This window comes from Ambystoma mexicanum, chromosome 10 (assembly GCF_040938575.1).
Source record: "Ambystoma mexicanum isolate Mex_15411 chromosome 10, UKY_AmexF1_1, whole genome shotgun sequence".
Lineage (NCBI taxonomy): Eukaryota > Metazoa > Chordata > Amphibia > Caudata > Ambystomatidae > Ambystoma > Ambystoma mexicanum.
The window spans coordinates 1,404,353,425-1,404,374,165 of NC_090932.1; the positions used below are offsets into that span (position 1 = coordinate 1,404,353,425).

Genomic DNA, 20,741 nt, shown 5'->3' on the forward strand with positions numbered 1-20,741 from the left:
GGACACAATCATTCTAGAGCAAAAATGTCTGAGGCTGGGTGCCTTATGGGCGACCCAATACCATGTACTTTAAAATAAGAATGTGGCGGCAGGGGGCTTCAGCAGGAGACCTGCAGTCTACCAAAATCAATTAGAAATAGGAGGAAGTAGGGGTCTCATAAAATGAGACTGCAGAAGCCCCAAAAATGGAAATTGGCCCTAAAATTAGGCAAAGGAGGAGAATTAAAGAGCAGAAAGGAACACACAGGCTGCATTTGCCGAGGCAGGAAGAGGCATAAGTTAAAGGCAGCGAGGTTTGAGCAATGAGGTGTCTAGGAGTCTGAGAAACCCAAAGTCATACCTGAAAGGTGTATGAGGGGATTGGGAACTAGAGCTTAGTGGTGCAACCCCATAGCTGCATCTCCCAGATCCCGAGAAGCTTGAGTACTACTTGAATGTGGACGAGGCAAAACAGATGTGCATCAACCAAGGGTCCCAAGGCACCGACCCAGGCTTGTACTTGGTGTAGACTCTTTGTTCATAGCCCTGAGGACAGAATCTGGGAAAACCTGCATCTAGATAGTTGGCCATGGAGCAGGTTTCACCCAGCAATGAGATCGCGGTCCTGGGTGTTCAGATAGATTTTCAGAATCGACCTTCAGGGTGGATTCTGAGAGGCCAATCTATTATGGTGAAGAGGAAAGACACTCAAGTCTAGCCACACCCAATCAAGGTAGGGTAGCAGAGCGGTAAGGCTTAGAGTCAGGAGGGGTGTAATAGTTTTCTAGGGCTACAATGAGACCCACAAAGTAATACAATAATTCCAGTTAGAGAGAGAAGTATGACGATATACAATCATGTATACCAAGCCTTTAAATACACACTAGGCAATGGAAACTTCAGGTAAGTATTATCTCACAACTATTATATAATACATATATACATTTACTGTTGGGGGTTCGAGATAGAGAACCCCTGCACCTTACCTTCAAGAAAAATAAGCAACACTTTCAATAACTGTGGGGTGAAGCAGGTGAAGAGTTAGACAAAACAATTGATTAAAAACCAGTATGGAATGGATGCAAGCAGCTGGGTGATCTGGCTCACATTAGGTGGCACTGTCACGTAATACAATCCTTTTGACTGGAGGTTCGCTCTAAAATCAGAGAGAACACGGGCATCCAGCTCCCCATGAATCCGCTGGTCCTACTGCTAGGTGACGCCCCCGAGGACGGCTCCTTCCCTATGACGGGAGCTAGGGCAGACCTAATCTCCCAACTATTGATGGCAGCCTGAATCACTTGCGCACACTTTTGGAAGGCAGCAGAGGGACCGTACATTGTCTATTGGTGGGTGAAAGTGTGGGAATTGATGGGGATGGAGAAACCATCAGCACTAGTGACGGAACAGATGCCTACATTCTCAGGTATATGGGGTCCTTTCCTGGAACATGTGGCCGAAAAAGAACAAATGTTTTTCCAGCCGTTACTCTTGAAGAACCTTATCAAGCTATGAATTAATAAAGTCTGACTCCACCACAGGTGATCGACAGGGTGGTCAAGCCTAGGCACCTTGTTGACAACAATGTGTTACTTTCCTGGTCTGTGTTCTTATTTTCTTTCCCTCTCTCTGTTTTCCCTTCTCTTTCACTTACCTCGTTTTCGCCTCTCCTTACTTTTTACGCTCACTCTTCCACTCTCTATTCAATGGTTAAAATGGCCATGTTAAGTAATTCATTATAAACAACGGAATTGTGATGTTGAGATGACATGATGGTTAAAAAGGCTGTGTTAAGCAAACAGTTCAATAATTATAAAAAACGGAAATTGCAATATGATGCTGTTTCTTGGCTTCCATAATGTATTACCTCTGCATTGGATGTATCAGAATTCTAATAAAAAATACATGGTTAAAAAAAAACAGTAAACACAGGTACGTTTTCATGTAGTGACATTTGGTTATACCCCTTATGAGCAATCCTAGAATTAGATCCCTAACCCTTAGTAAGCCCAGCCTTGAGATGAAATATGACCTAGTGCCCTAGTGCCCTAGAATCCCCAGTTCCACAAGTTATACTGTTCAGGTAGGTTTACTATTGGATTGTGCAAAGCCAGTGGTTGTGAGTGTTTCAAAAGCCAGGAAAGGTTTAGCATTCCTCCCAGTTCCACTACACTAGAGAAGCCCGAAGGGGGATCCTTGATCAGCCTACCACCTATTTTAGTCAGGCCAGGGAGAGATAGGGCCAGGACATTATGGCTATATAGCCCTATGGAGGAGGGTGGCAGGATATGTCAACTTACTTCCCTTACTCTAATTTTCACAGAGACCACTTCAAAGGTTCTGGTATCTGTTGAGCCAACTTACTTAAAGGCTTGATCCAGTCGAGGGAGGTGAAGAGGTTGCAGGGACAGCGGTTTGTTTTAGGACATGGGATTTAGTTTTGATCTGTCATGGTACCTGTATTACGGTTCCAGAGACTAGCCAGCTGGTTATCCTTGACACGAAGAAGTCAAGAAGAAGACTTCTGCGAAGAAGGCGACCACAGGAAACATCCAGGAAGCGAAGACTGGATTAAACGGTAGTCACCATGGTCAGACACGGACAGGCAAAGGAGCAGACCCCGCACAGCTTCTGTTGGGACTAGACAGCTGAAAATGCAGACGCAGAGGACTTGTAGCACAAGTGGAAACTCCTCCAAGTACGAAGGATGCACTCAAACAGATGTAAAAAGGTAGCCCGGAGCTGGTAATTCCACTGGGTGGTTAATACACATTTCGGAAGGCTCAGCTGGCACAGATTCTCAAACAGGGGTCAAGACTGGTTCTTCTTGAGATCAGAGCAGAAGAAAAGGGCTTTACCAGAATTTGGCGGGGGATATAATGCAGGTCAGCTGCAATATTCATTTGAGTCTTCAGCAGGCTGCACTTCTTCGTAGGGGTTCTTGCCTCCAATGATCTGTCAAACGGCTGCAGGTGGAGTCCTTTCATCCAGGATTTAGACTTCAGTTACCACTAGATCCACCAATGCTAAGGATCTGCACAATTCATTCGAACTGGCAGGGACTCTCAGATCACAGTTAGCTACTTGCTAAACATTTTGCCTATCAACGGACACTTTTGTGGCTTGAATATGGAGTGGGACCAGACAATGCCAGTCCCCATATCTGTCCAGGCAAAGACTGCCACTTTGCCCGGGAAAGCAGAGGCATTGCCCGGAAAAGGGCATTCCATATTTTGCAATTCCAGACTCAAGACGGCAGGAAGAAGGCCAAAGGACCAGCAAAATCTTGTGGCACAGCCATTTTAGAGTATATGACACTCTTTACGGCATTATGTTATACAAATGGAAAGTGCATGTGTAAAAAATAAAAAACACTATAGAAAAATATAAGCTGCCACCGACCATCTGGACACAATGTAATTGCAACCACAAAGTTACGAGAGAAAAATGTATAAGGATACAAAGTATCCTAACTGCACTACACTAAGGTGTTGCGTGCAGCTTTAAAAATACAAGAAATTCACTAAGGGAGACATAGGGCCTCATTACGAGGTGGGCGGAATGGGTTTAACAGCGCCGGTAATGGTGCCGGTAAACCCATTCTGCCCTATTACGAGGTTCTATTGCGGGACCGGCTCTGAACGTCTGGTCAGACCAGACATCCTTTGCTGGTCCCGCAAGGGGACCAGGGAGCTAATAACGGGCCCGTTATTAACGTGCCCGTTATTAGCGCCCTCCCCGTTCCCATTGAGCCCTTTTGGGGCTCAATGGGAATGGGGATGGGTTTTTTTAATGAGGAATTACCGACCCTCCAAAGTTGGAATGGCCCGGTAATTCCTCATTCAAGGAACCCAGACCGGAGTTTGGAGGCAGCCATGGCACTAATAGCACCATGGCTACCTCCAAATTCGTAATGAGGACCATAGTCTCCCAGTATTGACAAGTCTTAGGGACTGATCAGTTTCATCATACAAATGAGGGCAAAGCAATGGAAGTAAAACAGAAGGCTTTAAATACCTCCAAAAAGTCAGGCCAGCAGTACAAATAAAGCAAAAAGAAAGTGTGTCCCGTAGAAGTCTATGGGGGGAAGGGGAAGCAGCGAAAAGAAAATCTTACTCAACAGCGCAGATACATTTTTAATTGATACTGATCTGTTCTTTTGTGAGCCGTGTGAATAAAAAGACGGAACCCATACTTTGTGGGTTCAATCACTGGTGAGTCTTCTGCAACCGGGGTAACAGATCAATTTTTGCATTGATAGCAAATCCCTGGGGAAAAGCAAATGGCACCAAGTGTTTGATATATTTTTATGTATTTTTTATTTTTTATTTGTGTATGGTTACAAGAAACTATTGAATTCACCAAACAGAAAAAGTAACTGAGGTGTGCCTAGAGTAAGCATCATGATGTGAGTGTGCATACGGTGGTGGGTATTTGTGCATGCAACTTATCCTTGTTTTTGGAAAAAGGTTTTAGATTCCACATGATAAATGTTTCAGTTTGTATAGTGTGGATCTATGTAGGGATAAACTCATGCTAGAATCTGATTATTGTAGAGTACTTGGTTCATACCACATCCTTGAAGAAATCAAGAACCTTACCTTTGATTGAGAAAATGCCCCAAACATCGGTACCAGCTCCTCATCTTCCATGTGATCACTTGACTTGATAGCTACATTCAAAATGTGGATGGGTTCTTCTCTCACACTCTGTAAAATGAAGATTCAGAATGAGTGTTTTTCACATACCGATTTTAGAGTGTTTTCCTGAAATTCCAGGTTAACCTTTTGGACACCCTTCAAATAACAGGTCATTGTCTTCATTTACATCACAATCTCCGTTACTGTAAAATGTGTGAGAATCCAGAAATGAAAGAAACATTAAAACATGTGTTTTTCATTTTCCAGTGGCTAAAAGTATTAGGCTAAGCTGTTTTAGTACATTTGTGGAAATGGTGCATAGAAGGTAGCAAAACTAAGTTGATATTAGCAATATGTAATTACTAGCAAAAAGTGCCCGTACTCTGCATGGGTTCTGTAGACAGTCTGTAACAGGTCTTGAAGTTAAAATTGGACAAACGGGAGCGAAAAACAGCTCCTGGGTATCTAGTATTAACAAGTGACCAGGAGCTACCACTGGGAACGAGAAGCTAGTACATAGCGTGCCGCAAATCTAACTTGCACATAAGATTGAAACATATAGTTGTGCCCATTATTGATGACCACATATGTTTTAAATGCATTCCAGATTTGTCCTAATGCTTATTCATAGATTGTTCTAAATGGACACAGTTAAATCTACATTGGTGTGTTTGTTTGGCATCAATGGGCCTGGGGAGCCAAAGGTAGCTTCTGGTATATGTTGTCGTCAACCTAACCAGACTCTTCTAGGTTGCAAGCAGGAGCTAAATAGCTCCCAGCTCCCTTCAATTTCGAACCCTGCTGTAAGGACTGGAGGGGGCATCTGTACTTCTGGCCACTGTATGGTTGGGGTAGAGGCACAGAGCACCCCAGCCAAGGTTCTCTAATGTTAGCTATGGATGAGCAACCAAGGCTGAGAATCAAGTTAGGTGTTGCAGGCTGGTGCTTAGGTACAGTGAATCCCCAAATTCCCCGCAATGGAATGTCCACACACTACGTCAGGTGATAACACAATCCTTTTTATTAAAATGATCAAAGGACAGGTAGATGTATACAAATAAATAATCACTTTGTGCTAGAAATCTAGCCAGGTAACAACTTAATAGATGCAGTTCTATTTGGTACCACTGTTCCCTATAAATTCTGTTATAATGCACAAACTGCCGACAGTTATACAAAAGCATTTCAATTAGAAGGCAAAGGTTAACCTCAAACATTACTGTAGAAAGGGAGTTAATACTTAGAACATAGGCAGAATGCTTTCTTTGGGGTATACATGCAATACTGTGTGAAGATCCCCCTGCCCCCCACCTGGGCAACCTGTAAGGAAAATGTAAGGTGTACTTTATGTTGTATATTACAGCCCAGTCCAAATATGTTCATTAATAGTCTGCTTCTGTTTCTACAGGTCGCCCCTGCCCCCAAAGTACCTGGGAAACCACAGGAGAACAGGATCCAAGACAAATCTGGCACCCCTGGATAAATCCAGATGATGGAAGGAACAAGCTACTTACCTGTTACTCTGGCTTTCCAGCATGGGTCTTAGATGGATTCACATGCTAAGACTATTCCAGGTCATCAGGCTAGGAATCATCGGTATAATAAAGCAGTATAGCTTTAAGCTACAAAAAAATCTGCTTGTCGCTTTAATAGCCTATTGCTCTCACTTCTGGATCATACTGCCCCAGCCAATGACATTGCCCCCCTTAGCTCCACCCCTTGTTGCCATCTTCAGATTTGGTTGTGCACGTAAAGTGAGTGACAGTAGGAACAAAGAAGAGCCAGAGAGGGGAAACGAGGGAGGGTTTGCATGTGAATCCATGTAAGACCCATGTTGGAGAACAAGCGTTACAGGTAAGTAACTTGTTCCTTCTCCAGCATGGGGTCTTACATGGATTCACATGATATGAAAACGACTACACAGCAGTACACTTACGCAACCACAGGAGGTGAAAAGGCTCAATAGAAGCAGTACACTTACCCCTAGGATAGACTCACCTCATGCAAACAGGTTGAGAAGCACTGCTTGACCAACACGGGACTCTTCCTTGGAATCCCTGTCGACACAGTAGAACCTTGTGGATGTGGGTAGACTTCATCATAGCAGCCCTGCAGCTATACAACAGGGGAACACCAAGGAAGAATGCTGTTGTCTAAGCAATGGCTCTGGTGGAATGGGCTCTCGGCCAGCCTGGCAATGGTCTGTTGGCCAATTGATGGAAATGCATTTTACAGCCAGAGAGCCACCTGGAGGATGGAAGCCTTCGACAGGGCCTTCCTATGCCCCACAGGTCCAAAGTTGACGAAAATTTGAAAAGTCTTTCGAAACTATTTAGTGCGTGCCACATAGCATTTCAAGGCACGCAACACGTCAAGCGAATGCAAAGACCTTTCAGCGGGTGTACATGGGTTTGCGAAGAAAACTGGTTAAGACCAAAGGTTTGTTCAAATGAAAGTTAGATGGGAGCTTTGGCATAAAGGACAGATGAGTTTGTAGAACAACCATGGCTTGATGGAAAGACGCATATGGAGGCCTACAGGATAAAGCCTGGAGTTCTCCAATACGCCTGGCCGAAATGATTGGCACTAGGAAGGTGATATTCCACTAGAGGAACTTCAAAGTTATCTGATGAATAGGCTCAAACTGAGAGCCAATCAGCTTGGACAGGACCACATTCAACTCCAACACTGGGGCAGGAGCCTTCACCAGAGGAAATATTCTGAAGAGGCCCTTGAGGAACAACTTCATGAGCCTGTGAGACCACAGGCAGAGCCTGCCAGGAGCCCGGGTATACCGGAATATTACAGCCCAGTGTACTTTGATGGACCCATGGGCGGGCAAGGCCAGCCTTAGACATCGAGAGCAGGGAAGGCAGAAGTTGCAGCGCTGTGGAGAGATCTTCTGTGACTGGCACCACACTGTAAAACGCTTCCACATGCGTTTGTAGCAAGCAAATGTAGACAGCCCTGGCATTGGCTAGAATCTTCTTGCATTCCAGCGGCAATGGGAAATGCTCAAATTCTAAGGCTCGAGGAGCCAGGCCGACAGGTTCAGTGATGTAGGATTGCCCCTTCTTCTATGGGTATCAAGTCCGGAAGAGGAGTTAGCTTGATGGCTGGAACCACTGACAGGTGAAGAAGCTTCGGGTATCAGATCTATCTGGACCCAGCCGGTGCAATGAGTATCATCTTGCAGCAGGATAGTTTGAGTGGGTTGATCGCATGCAGGAGCAGCATAATTGGCATGGAAAAGATTGTTAAGACTCTGACCACCTTTGCAAAGAGCTGAAGTTTGAAAGACTTGAGAGCCCAGAAAACTCCCCATAGTTCCAGGACATTGATATGCAACGCCTTCTCCTCTGGCAGCTATAGGCCTCTAGCATATAGCTGGCCCGTGTGCGCACCCCAATCTTCCAGAGAGGTGTCGGTCGTGACCGTCTCCTGATACGCTGGGGTCCTGAAGGGAGCTCCCTGTGCGATGGGAGGGTGAATGGAACACCAGTACAGGGCTTGGCAGAAAGCTTGGTTCAGGGCTATCCTGTCGTTCCATGAACCGGAGATCTGCGTCCACCTGGCGTCCATGAACTCCCAAAGCGGTCTCATTTGCAGCCTAAAATGAGGGACCAGATGGATGCACAAGGACATCATGCACAGGAGGGATTTGATGGACCGGACTGAAGCAGCGCTCGTCGACAACAGTTGTTGAACTTTCCCTATGGTGGTCCTCATCTTTTCTTCTGATTTGGTTGGCTGACATGATACTGTGTTAAGTCAGGCACCCAGGAACAGAGGGTATCCGTATAAAAGGTAGAAAAAGTAACCGATGGTAGAATTGTTAGAATTTTGGCTGTACCAAAATTACATACATCCTAACATGTCTAACAATTCTACCATACCCAACCATTATAGCGAACAAGGGAACAAGGGGTTGAAGAAAAACCCTGCGGCACCAGTTCCCATCCACAGAAGTGAAGTGAATAGGCGTCGCAGGGAGACAGAGAGTCAGCGGCACACAGCGCAAAGTGTGCCGCCAAAAGGTAAGAGGTGGGGTGCGGGTGAAAAAACCTAAAAACATTTGCGTTCAAATAACTTGTTTTTTTCTCCCTCCGACATTTTGCATTCGGTTTTTTCATCGGCATCCAGAACAATGCGTCCTGGGAAGGCACTGTGCAGGATTTGCAATAGTTTATAGAGAATCAAAGAGAGGTTAAGAGTGTGGACTGTCCCCGCTGTATGCGGCGCTGCCTGAGCTCGAGTACAAGACCGGACCAGCCAACCATCCAGGTAGGGGTAGACATATACTCCCTTGCGATAAAGGAACGCAGCCACTGGGGCTAGGCATTAGGTGAACACCCTCAGGCTGACTTGAGGCTGAAGGGTAACACCTTGAATTGGAAATGTCTTCTGTGGACGACAAACATAAGAAACTTCTGATGTTTTGGGTGAATGGTGATGTGGAATTATGCATCCTCCAGATCCAGCTTTGCCAGGAAATCTCCCTCTTCCAGTTGGCATCCAGACGTTTTGGGCCTTCAGGAATTCTTTTCAATGCAAGTCCAAGTCCTCGACCGGCCTCACTTCTTGCGAACCAGAGAGTATCTGGAGTATACTCCAAAGCCCCAGAGGCGCAGAGGGTCTGGCTCCATTGCCCCCTTCAGCAGCATTGCCTGAACTTCTTTGACAAGTTGGGATTTGTGCTGTTTTTGTCTCATCACTGGAGGAATGCAGGACACATGTCCTGGAACTCCATAGTGTCCCTTGCTTGATGACATTGAGCACCCATTTATCCGTGGAGATGTTGCACCACATGTCAACAAACTGAGATAGCTGGCTACCCAGTGAGGGCTCAGGTGCCGGGCCCGGTCAGACTTCTGTGTCCTCATGGCTTGCGGACACAACACTGGGTACCTCCCCTATTGGCTTGGGAACAGTCTCTATAGGCCTGCTGAGTAGTGGAGCAGGAGGGCTGACAGTAGGAAGGGCTGAGAAACTTGGAAGTTCAGGAGACCTTCCCTTTCTGGAAGCGAAAGGTCTGCCTCCTCTGTTGCAGTGTTCCCAGAAAGCAGGCCATCTCTGTATCCTTCTTTATGGCAAGAAGAAACTTGTCCACTGCCTTGTCGAAAAGGTTATCCCTGTCGAAAGGTATGTCAACCACCTTGGCTTGGACCTTCTGCCTAAAATTTGTGGTCCTCAACCAACCATGACGGCATAGGGCGACCCCCCCATTGCCCATCTGCAGGGAACCTATTTCGGCAATGTCAAAGCTGACTGTGATTTCATGGTCAGATGCCACATCCCCTGCTGAAAGATGTCCATGGCCTCTGCGTGCTTGCCCTCTGGCTACTCACTGATGAAGCCCAGCATGTTTGGGGATGCTTGCGGTCTCATGCAGGAGGGATGTGACCAAGCAGTTTGGGCTGGACTGCCCCTTTTTGGGGTGGGAGCAAGCCGGTTGCGGAGGGCCTTTCTCCTTTTGTAATGTTTATGTTTATTGAGTTTATATAGCGCTTTAAGCCAAAGCTTAATGTAAATGCAAATGCTTAATGTAATGCAAAGTAATGGCTTGGCAGGCGAAGAACGATGGTCTAGGGGCAAGCCCAGAGCAATGCCAGAGGTTAAGATCAATTCAAAACCTTCCGGCCATCACCTCTTTTTTGTTTTTTGCTGCATCTGGAACAAGCCAGAGGCTCTTTTTCTCAGCCTCCGATATGGTGCATGTAGTAGGCCTCACATGAAGTAACAATCTGACGGACAGTGGGATCAAGACCGGCAATGAACAAAGTCGGATTTGAAGGAAATTGGTGAAAAAAAGTATCAAAAACAGGCAAATATTTGAGAAAATCGAAGAGCGAAACTCGAGCATTCCCAACGTGAAAATGTGTGGTAAAAATCTGAAGATGGCCACCAGGGGTTCGGCCAAGGAAGGCCAATGTCATTGGCTGGGGAAGTATGACCCAAGAGTGACAGCAATAGGCTATTAAAGCGAGAAGCAGTTTTTTAGCTTAAAGCTTTACTGCTTCATATTACAGAGGATTCCCTGCCTGACAGGGAATATTCATGGCATGTGAATTCATGTAAGACTGCATGCTGGTGAAGATGCTCTTCCTTATTACAGTACCTTGGGGTGCCTTGGAAGGCGAAGTGGCAGAGTTTCTCTGCTTTACACAATGATGCCTCTTGATGATGGACTCCGCCTTGGAAGGAGTCGTCATTGGGATGTCTGTGTTGAGCAGCAAAAGGGAATCAAGCAGTGTCAGAAAAGCAGTAAGACGGTCAGTCGCAGTCCTCTTCGTTGTTGGGTTACTACGTCAGCTGTGGATGTCCCACAAAGATGAAACTTGCTGTGGTCCTCGACAAGGTTTGGATGAAGATAATCCCTTGGTGGTTCTCAGTGACCTTTGATGGCAACGGGTGCAGTGGTAGTAGAAGGTGTCTGTTTATGGTATTTTGCGGCTGGCCACCTTTCTATTCTTTGATGCTGCAGCCAAGACACGGAAGACAGGATGGCTTCTGGCGACTTGGACTGTGAGCCATCACCAGGTCCGGACATTCGGGTGCTTTCTTCAGTGTTTGGTGGCGGCATAATCACCTACTGGCACTCCTCTGCAGGCAGTGATCCTGGATCTTCTCCGGCACCGAAAAGTGGACCGATGTTGTGGCTGCAGTGCAACTTGAAGATTTCTTGCATTACTTGGAACTTCGACTGCTGAGAGCGCCGGGGTATCCCCTCTTCCGGGCAAGATGCAGCAACTTGGCTTCCAGTGATCACCAACACTCCTCCGGACCCTGGACGACTCAGATGGACGTCTTGGGCTCAAACGTTCAGACACTCCTCTTCTGGACCCACAAATGCACCTCCTCAGGATGGCAGGCACACAGGACTGGCTTCCAGGACACTTCGGGTAAAGAACAGCAGTAGCACAATGTCCCCTCATAGCTACAGGAAGAGGTTGTCTATCCAGGCGTTCTCTGGGTCAGTCCTTGAATCAGCAAAGCAGCTTTTGGTTTTGATGGCGAGCAGCAGCCACAGACAACTTCCTCCAGCTGGATTCAGTATACAAGCTCCTTGAGACTAAAGCTTCTGCTTTGGTTTCGAGTTTCAGCTTCTGACACAGATCTTAGTGAGGGGTCCCTAGTTATACACAAATCATCCCCATTCCCTCAGACTGAGACAGGTTCAGCCAGACAATAACACAAAGTGTATTATTGCAGCTACCAATCATGCTCACAGGCATTCAGGCCATTCACCCACAACAAGACATCCATAACACAGGATGTGGATTGGTGGCAACTCTCAGCCTTTCAGAGCATTTACTCAGTATCATTCATGGCGGGCTCAGGCAGAACTACAGGCATTGTGAGACACAACTAAACACCCACAACACAGAATGTGATTTCACTCCTCTTTACATTCAGGTAGGTCCCACCCCTGTGGTGAACCCATAGCAGCAATCCGTGGGAATTCTCCTGCTAGTCTAGCAGGGGCAGCCCCCATTCCATATATTGTCCTTCCACCCAACATCCAGTCAGAGGAAGGGAACAGAGAGAGGGTTCCTCAGGAATTTGTGAAACAAGAGGGAAAGGAAACCAAGAGGCCACCAGTGGCCATCCATCCTTTGTCCAAGAATCCATTGATACCTATTGCAGGGCCTGGGTGTCCCAAAAATGGAGGACACCCAGAGCCACTGTCAAGTCAGCACGTAGCTGCCACCAGCCTATACCCTGCTCTGTGGGTAACACACATGAGCCCAACAACACACACTAGGTGTACATGTGTGTACCCCTATTCCTGGGTGCCGTATGGGTATCCTTGGGGTCTTTGTTGAACAAAGAACAAAAACAGTGCTGCACTGCCATGGGTCACAACTGCATTCCTGTGCATAAAATAAGCAGAAAACACAATCTAAGGACGAGGAGGCCATGTCGCTCCAAGGCCTACATAAATATGCACATGTATCGGATGTAAGAAGGATGCTGCATTGGCTGCCAATTGAAGAAAGGGAGGAGTTTAGACTCCTCAACATGATGTTTAAGGCCTTATCCAGAGATGCACCACCTTACATTGTTAATAGATAAAAAATCAAGCAGGCGTCGCGCTCACTTCACTCGAATGGAGACAGGAACCTACAGGTACCGAAAACCTCCCTGGAACTAGCGAGAAAGGGCGCGTTTTGGCAAGTACCCCCATTAAATAGAACGCACTACCACCCACTATAAGAAACTGTGGTTTGATTAAGGAATTTAAAAATAAACTTAAGACGCATCTCTTTAGATAACCTTGCTCTCACCCCCACTTCTCTCTGGGAAGAGCTCTACTCACGATCTGCAGTCGTATGCCCCCAGGCCAATTTGGTTGCGCATAGTAAATAATAATAATAATGAAAATAAGCGTCCTGAAGATCCATTAACACCAACCAGTCCTGTAGTTGCAGAGCCTGGACAATTTCTTTCAACGTCCCCATCTTGAACTTGTCTTTCCTCAGGAATTTGTTCAAGGCCCCGAGGTCCAAGATGGGATGGAGTCGTCCACCTTTCTTGGGCACAAGGAAAAAAATGGGACCAGCCCGATCCTCTCTGCTTAGGTGGCAATTCTTCTATGGCACCTTTCGAAAAAAGGGCTTGCAGCTCTTCCCGGAGCTCATGCTCTGTCCGTTTCTGAGGGGGGGTTGTCTGTCCAGTGGTCTTCTAAAAAAAAGGTAGACAGTACCGCATTCGATGAGCTGCAATGCCTAAGCGTCAGAGGTTACCCCTTTCCACTGAGGCAGGTACTTGGAAATTCTAGCTCCAACTGGGAAAGCATGAGGGGAGAATGTGGGGGTAGAGGAGTAAGGGGATGCAGGTTGACGGGTTGTGGGATAGGCAGGGATGTGGGCAAACCCCATTAAAAACAAACAGATTGAATTCATGTCAACCAAAAGAGCACAAACAAAATTCAGACTTTTAAACAGAACCAGATTGAAGACACCAGCAGGGTGGAGAGACCACCCGCAAGATTACAACCTATTGGCACCCCATGCCAATGCTCTACAGTCCAAGAGATGGAGAGAGCCAGCCAACAAGAACCCAAAGCACTTATACAGCTAAGTGAGACATCCTGCAGCATTCCCCGGGGAAGGCGTGCACAGTAACCAAAGCGCTGCACCAAACTCACTTCAACCAGGACTTCTCACAGAACAACAGTTGACAAAAGAGACTTTGCTTACCTAGTAGGGGCCGCGGCAGGCCACCCTTACATGAAGATGGACATTTTGCAACACACACCGCCATTTCTGCCACACGGCAGCCCAGTGAAAAGAAAAGGGTTAGGCTCTAACTCGCTATTTGTACCCTCCTCTTTTTTGTAACCCCTCCAAGGCATGGAAGACAGGGCCAGTGACCCAATTGGGAAAAGGAGGACAGAGATCAGAGGGGTAAGAGGAAACAGGAAGGTGTGAGTTGTTTGGGTAAGGTCAAAGGAGGAGGGGGAAGGACTGTGGACTAGTGTGTGGAGGCGAATTGAAGAAAAGATGAGGTATTGGTTGCTGAGAGCAAGTGGTACTGTGTATTGAGTTTGCGTGCAAGGTGGGTGTGTGCAAGGCGGGCGAGTGAGAGTGTTCAAGGGAGTGCAGAGGGTGAGTGAAAAGGCTTGCGAGAGTGAAAGGAGGCTGACTGATTAGAAGGCGGGGTGGAACATTGGTCATGTGGAGGATGGAAGGGTGGAAGCATGTAGTAGAAGGAGTCAAAGACACCAGTGGGACACAGGAAGATTATGTAAGGAGAAGAGGCAGCGAAGGTGGGTGGAGTTGGACACAGTAGAGTAGCAAGGGGAGAAAGAAAAACATCCAAAGACAGGGAGAGGAACATCACGGTTTGAGAGGAAGGAGACTGGGTTGGGTACAATGTCTAGAAGGTACATGCCCTAATCTCTTGAAGTTACTAACAACATTGATAGTGTAGGGCTAGTTTAGAAAGTCCTGGGGGGAGTTTAGATAGAGCGGTCAATTGCCTTTAGGTTCTCAATGGCATCAAGCTAGAGATTAGACAGTAGGGGTCGATTTTCTAATGAGGGGTGTAGGGATGCCTGAGTTAGAGCAGGAAATGCTATACCTAGACAAGAGTGAGGGACTTCCTTAGCGCCCTGACAAAGAAATCATGAAAAAAACTTATTTGGGAGTGTTTTTTAAACCATCTGCCACATGTGGTGTAAGAATTATACATTTGAGCAATTTATACCATAATTAGATTGATTATAACAAAAGGCATTGCATTATGATAGATCTGTAATTTGGCAACAGTTTCCAATTGAGTTTTCAGGTTCGGATTAATATACAATTGCTCATCTAATTGGAATTTATTTATTCATTTGTTTGCTTGTAAGACGCTTATACAGCAAGTAAAATACTGTTTCAAAGAACCACAGGGTGAGGGGAGGAAACAATAGAGTGAAATATAATACAAGACACAATATTTAATAAGAACAGTCGGGGAAACGGATTAAAGGATGAACCTACTATGCCTTGTGAGTATTCAGAACGTGCAAGTGCAGCAAGGACGAGGGTAAGTGCTGGGGTGTCCGGGCCCATGGGTGAGCCACAGATGAAGTGCTAGAGTTGTTGAGTGCTACACGGCCATGAGCCACGTCAGTAGTAAGCGCAAACCTCCAGGGCTAAGGGAGTGCCAAGGCAAGTACTGAGGGTAGACAGGAGCTGGGACGATTCGGTGTGGGAGGTCAGGGGCCCCGAGGATGCATAAGGGCCCTGGACACCAATCACAGCAACTGTGGGATTAGCAGAGGAGAAAAGAAGGGAAGGAGGAGGTGAAGAGTTAAGTTTTGAAGAGCTTCTAGAATTTAAGGAAGTCCTGCTCAAGACGCAGAGTCAGGGGGAGACTGTTCCATAGGATGGAGCCAGCTGTGGAACGCGATCCACCACCCACACTCTGTTTAGCAAAACAATTTACACACAAAGAGTAGATTCCAAAGGACCATAGTGGTCTAGAGGGGGTGTATTTAGTTAGGGGAAGTTGAAGAAAGTGTGATCCCCGGACCCAGACAAACTTGTGGATGATGCAGAGTGATTTGAATTTAATCTGTGCAGCAACCTGGAGCCAGTGAAGACATTGTTAGGCAGGAGAGATGTAGTCCCTGGGCGTAAGGCCAAGGATAAGGCTTGCTGCCCTATCCTGGATTAGCTGGTGGGTCGCAGAGTGGAAGAAGATAGATTCAGGAGGAGGCTATTGCAATAGTCAAGCCTAGAGAGAAACAGGGCTTGGGTAACATTGAGTCTCTGAGGGAAAGTGAGAAAGGGGAGAACTCCTTTGAGAAGGAAGTGCTAAAAGTGGAACTTCTTGGCAATGTCCAGAGTGTAAGGGAGGAGAGAGAGGAGTCAAAGGTGACTCCAAGGTTTCTGGCTTCAGAAGAAGTATAAGGGGGAGAGCACAAGGAGAGCTTAAGGAGAGCACAAGCAGGGGGAGAGGCCAGAGTGATCTTGGCAATGTCCAAAATATTATTTCTGGGTTTTTTGTAGCAATGTTTTTCAGGATTTTAAGACATTTAGAAGTCACACTACCCAAATGGAGTTTGGTTAACATTAGTGTTTTTGTCAGTTCACCAGAACAGGGTGTCCCTCCCAGAATCTGTCCACATGGCTTCTGAAAATCCATCATGACAGGACAATACAAAATAAAGTGTGGCAGTGGCAGACGGACTTCACTGTGATCCCAAAGAAAGAAGAGGAAAAAGTGAAATGTTTAGGGTTCCCTACAAAGATAAGGCAGAGATTCTGCCCTAACAGCCACCCTCTACTAGCTGCAGGCCTCCATGTTTATCCAGTTCAAATACCTATGTGTTGCTCACTGCTCCCATTTCAAACTAGAGCCTTGCTTCGTCAACATGTGCTAGGAGGGTTATCAGAACTACTGGTGTAGGGTTCTGGGAAGCCAATGTTAGTGGATCTGTAATGTATAACCAAATCGGAGGAGTGGCTGCATGTTCAGAAAGAATGTCTTTTTGCTGCTCTAGGGCACACCCTTTTTTTGTTGCTTTGTTTTGACTCCCGTCTTTTTGGAGGCAAGTAAAGCCTTCTGCTTTACTTCAGTTGTCTTTTGGGTCATTCTAACTGGGAAATTGATCAGTCCATAAAACTATGAGTACTGATAAACAAGGTCTCTATTTATGGATTTCTTGTGTTTTTGTAACCGCACATATCACCCTAAAGTAAAGTACCGTTAGGATACTTTGTATCCTTATAACTTTTTCTGTAATTGCGTTTTGGTTACTTTTAGAATGTGCCTACGATGGGCTTAGGGCAGTGGATATTTTCGACTGTTTTATAACTTTTTACTCGTGTGCTTCTGCGTTTACAGCAAATGGCTACTAAGGCTGGTTTGCACCCCAATATCACTGTGCACAAGGTGTTTGCCTGTCCTTGGTGTATTTTATTCTTTGGCCTCCTTCCTCCCCTTCTTGGGTCTAGCATTGCCATGTATGCGAAACCCTTTCCTGGGGAAAGCTGCTGCCTTTCGGGGCAAAGAGGCGGTTTGTGTATCAGGCCGGATGTGGAGCTGGGGCTCTCTCCTCCTAGTACACAATCTGTTTCCTGAATATCTGTTGCGGGGCAGATGTTATTGCTAGTGGCTATCTATAATCAGATAGCCACTACCAGTTTGAATGGTGCAGATGGAATAAGTTACTTAAATGTAACTCCTGTTCTGTAGCAATGGCAACTTTCATAGATTCACATGCTGTATGAATATTCCCTGTCAGGCTGGGAATCCTCATAACAGAGCAGTCAATTTAGTGCTCTAGCCTAGTCGTTTGGGTCATGCTTCCCACAGTCAATAGAAAAAGCTCCCTTGGCTTCAACCCCTGGAGGCCATCTTCAGATGTTGGGATAGCGCACGTAAATGTGGCAATATGAGCCAAGAAAAGCCAAGCGGCGTAGGTGGGTGGATCGCATGTGAATCTATGCATTGGTTCTTTCATAGCACTATGACATGTTTTGGCGCTTCCGTCGACAGAAAGACCAGGTGCCTGCCTGCTTGCCGATATAAAACATTGCAGTGTTGTTGTCTGAAGAACCGGACTACCTGACCATTCAGCTGAGGAAAGAGACTTGAGGCCTCAAAATACAGCTTGCAGCTTCAGAAGATTGTTATGGAGAGTCTTCTCCTAGTCTGTCCATAGATCCCTGGCATCTAGATTTCCTGTTCACCCCAGCCCTCCAAGGAGGCATCTGTAGGGACAGTGGCTTGATGTGGAGGAGAGTGAAGGGGAGCCACTTGCACCAGCAGTGCAGGGCAACCTCGAACTCTCACATCAGCGATATCTTGTCCTCCCAGGAACCTAAGGCTTGCTGCCAGCGTGCATCCAGGAATTCCTGGAAGGGCTGCATGCGAAGCCGGCAGTGTGGAAGCAGAGGAATGCACAAAGGCATCATGCCTAGCAGGGATTTTAGGAGGCGGACTGAGGCATGCAACCTTTGGGAGAATAGTATGACCTTTGCAGGAAGGTCAGCCATGCAAGAACGTGTGTCCACTTGAGCCCCCAAATAGAGTGCCTGATGAGACTGGGTCAGACAGGATTTTGGAAAGTTCACAGAGAATCCAAGCGATTGTAGGCATTGGATAGTCCATGCTGTATGACGGGTAGCCAGGGCGAACGACTCCACCTGTACCATCAAGTCATCTAGGTACGGGTAGACGTATGCACCTGAGTGACTAAAGTGTGCCACCACCGGGGCCAGGCATATGGTGAAGACCCTCAGGACTGATCAGAGTCCGAAGGGCAGAGCCTTGAACTGGTAGCGGCACCCTGACACTGTGAAACACAGATAGCGGCAGGGTTTTTGATGAATAGGGATGTGGTAATATGCATCCGCTAGATACACGGATGCCAGAAAATCCCTTTCTTGCAGTGGAGACAAAAGCTGCTGCAGAGCTGAAAAGTTTGGGCTGCGGGGAACTTGCTGAGGACCCGAAGGTCTAGGATGGGTCTCAAACTTCCTGACTTTTCTTTTTTTCTAAAAAGTCCCTGGAGTACACTTCCCGGCCTCGCAGAGCAGCCGGAATTTGTTTGATGTCTCCTTTTGATAAGAGTGACTGGACCTCCTGTAGCAATAGAGGAAGGTTTTTTTTCTACATTTAGCATGGGAGGGATCGTGAGTGGTAGTTTGACAAACTCCACTGTGTGGCCGTGCTGTATAAGGGATAACACCCATCCGTCTGTGGTGATGGACTTCCACTGGTTGACAAATTGAGGAAGCCTCCCTCCCATGGTGGTGTGAAAGTGGGGGTGCTGGACCCAACCGGGTCAGGTTCGCTTGGTCGACCCCTGGTGTGGAAGAGCTGCATTGTCGCTGGTTACCTTGATAAGACTGGGACTTCGATTTGTAGGTGTCCGTCACCGAGTGCAAAGGGGACAGGTATGATGGGAAGCAGTATGAGGGCCGATAGTCCTTTGACATCTTGGAGAAGCAGGACTACCCAGACCAAAAGAACTGGCAGCGTTGTTGCAGAGTGCCAAGAGAACGGGCAATCTCTGTGTCAGCCTTGATGGTCTGTAAAGTGTCATCCACTTTTTTGCCAAAGAGGTCAATTCCATTAAAGGGCATGTCCACTACCGTTGCCTGGACATCCGGACAGAAATTGGTGGCTTTGAGCCAGTCTTGCCTGCCTCAGTTTCTCAGTTGTCAGAAACTGGTGCCCACAACGTCAACAGAGAAGGAGATTGCATTGTCTGAAGCCGCTTCTCTCTCACAAACTAATGCAAACACCTCCTCCTCCTCCTTGTCATGCGGAAGGAATTCAAGAATAGGTCCCATCTTAAACCAATGTTCGCTGTCGGACTTGGACAGAAAGGCCACTGCATTAGCTGCCTTCATGGCTGTAGCGGCAGTCAACATTCTGCATTTCCCCAAGGCATCAAGGTGTTTGCCTTATTCATTGGGGGAGGGGGAACAGAGCAAGGTGAAGCGGTATTGGTGGAACGCTTGCCGACTGCCGCGGATACCACAGAGTCAGGGCTGGGCTTATCATGAGGCATTTTGGCACAGAGCCCGGAACACTGTACTTTTTAAAATGAAACCTCTCCTTCTTGGGGGGTGCAGTGGATGTGTTGTTCATGGTCAGCAGACCGCCCTCCCAAATTTCTTCTCACATGTGACTAGTTAGAATCAATTTTGTGTGCTGCTCCCGACGGTGGTAGAGGAAAGATTCCTTCCTCTGTTCCTCCGGAGTCAAGCCAAACATCTTCGTGGCCCTTTACATCAGGGCATGGAAGGACCCAATCTCATCTGGAGGGGAACCGCGAAGAGGAGTGTTATCTGGTTCGCAGTCTCCCTGCACCAGATCATCAAACTCATTTGTGCCTGTGGTGTGCGTGGAGGCATCCCATTGTGACACACCGTCAACAGATTCTGTGTCTGTAAGGTCCTGCACCGGGATGGGCAGTGGCAAGTCTGGAAGGGGATGAAGAGGAGCAGCAAAAGATCCACTCAGGCTTTATGGTGGTGCAGACAGGTTAGGCAGCCTGTTTTGAGACTCTGACATCAAGAACTGCAAGGTGGTGAGAATGTCTAAGGCGACGTCCCTCGGAGGCTCAACCGCAGGAAATGAGGTTGCGGGAACGGTCTGAGACACTGCTGTTGGTGCCAGGATTGCCCTTGGTGGGGGCATGGCCATCTTGGGGCTAGAATAGCCCTCTATATTCTGGTCGTCTGATAAGACTCCCACAGGTCCTTCTAGGTCAGAATCAAGGGCAGGTTGTAGAACTTTCCCAGGTGGAATAGACTATGAGCTTGGCATAGCCAGTGACCCCTAGGGTCAAAGGCAAAGACCGCAGAGGCCTGGGTAAGGCAGCCAATGCTGATGGCTGTGAGGACAATGTAGCAAGTGTAACCTTGTCGACGGTGTCATGATCGAAGACTTATGTATGGTCAACGTCCTTTGCACAGCTGTCGATGGAGATCTGGAAGTCGACTTGGCATGACCTGTAGACTAAGACTGGACTCCCTGGCTCATCAACGATTTTTTAAAAAGCAAGGGTGAACCCGTGGATGAGGAAGCAGCCTTGCTTTGTGTCAATGCAAACGTCGACAAAGAGCGTTTCTTTGTGGAGGACATGGAGGCGGATGAAGAAGCCACAGC

The 20,741-nt window shown here is 47.1% G+C and overlaps 1 protein-coding gene across 1 annotated transcript in view; it reads right to left on the bottom strand.

The window, feature by feature from the left end:
• Positions 1–20,741, bottom strand: part of ACACB (acetyl-CoA carboxylase beta) — a 3,851,763-nt gene that overhangs the window by 1,590,999 nt on the left and 2,240,023 nt on the right. The window contains exon 32 of the mRNA XM_069619430.1: positions 4,581–4,688. Coding sequence (XP_069475531.1) covers positions 4,581–4,688 — 108 coding nt within the window. The remainder of the gene's footprint in view (positions 1–4,580; positions 4,689–20,741) is intronic.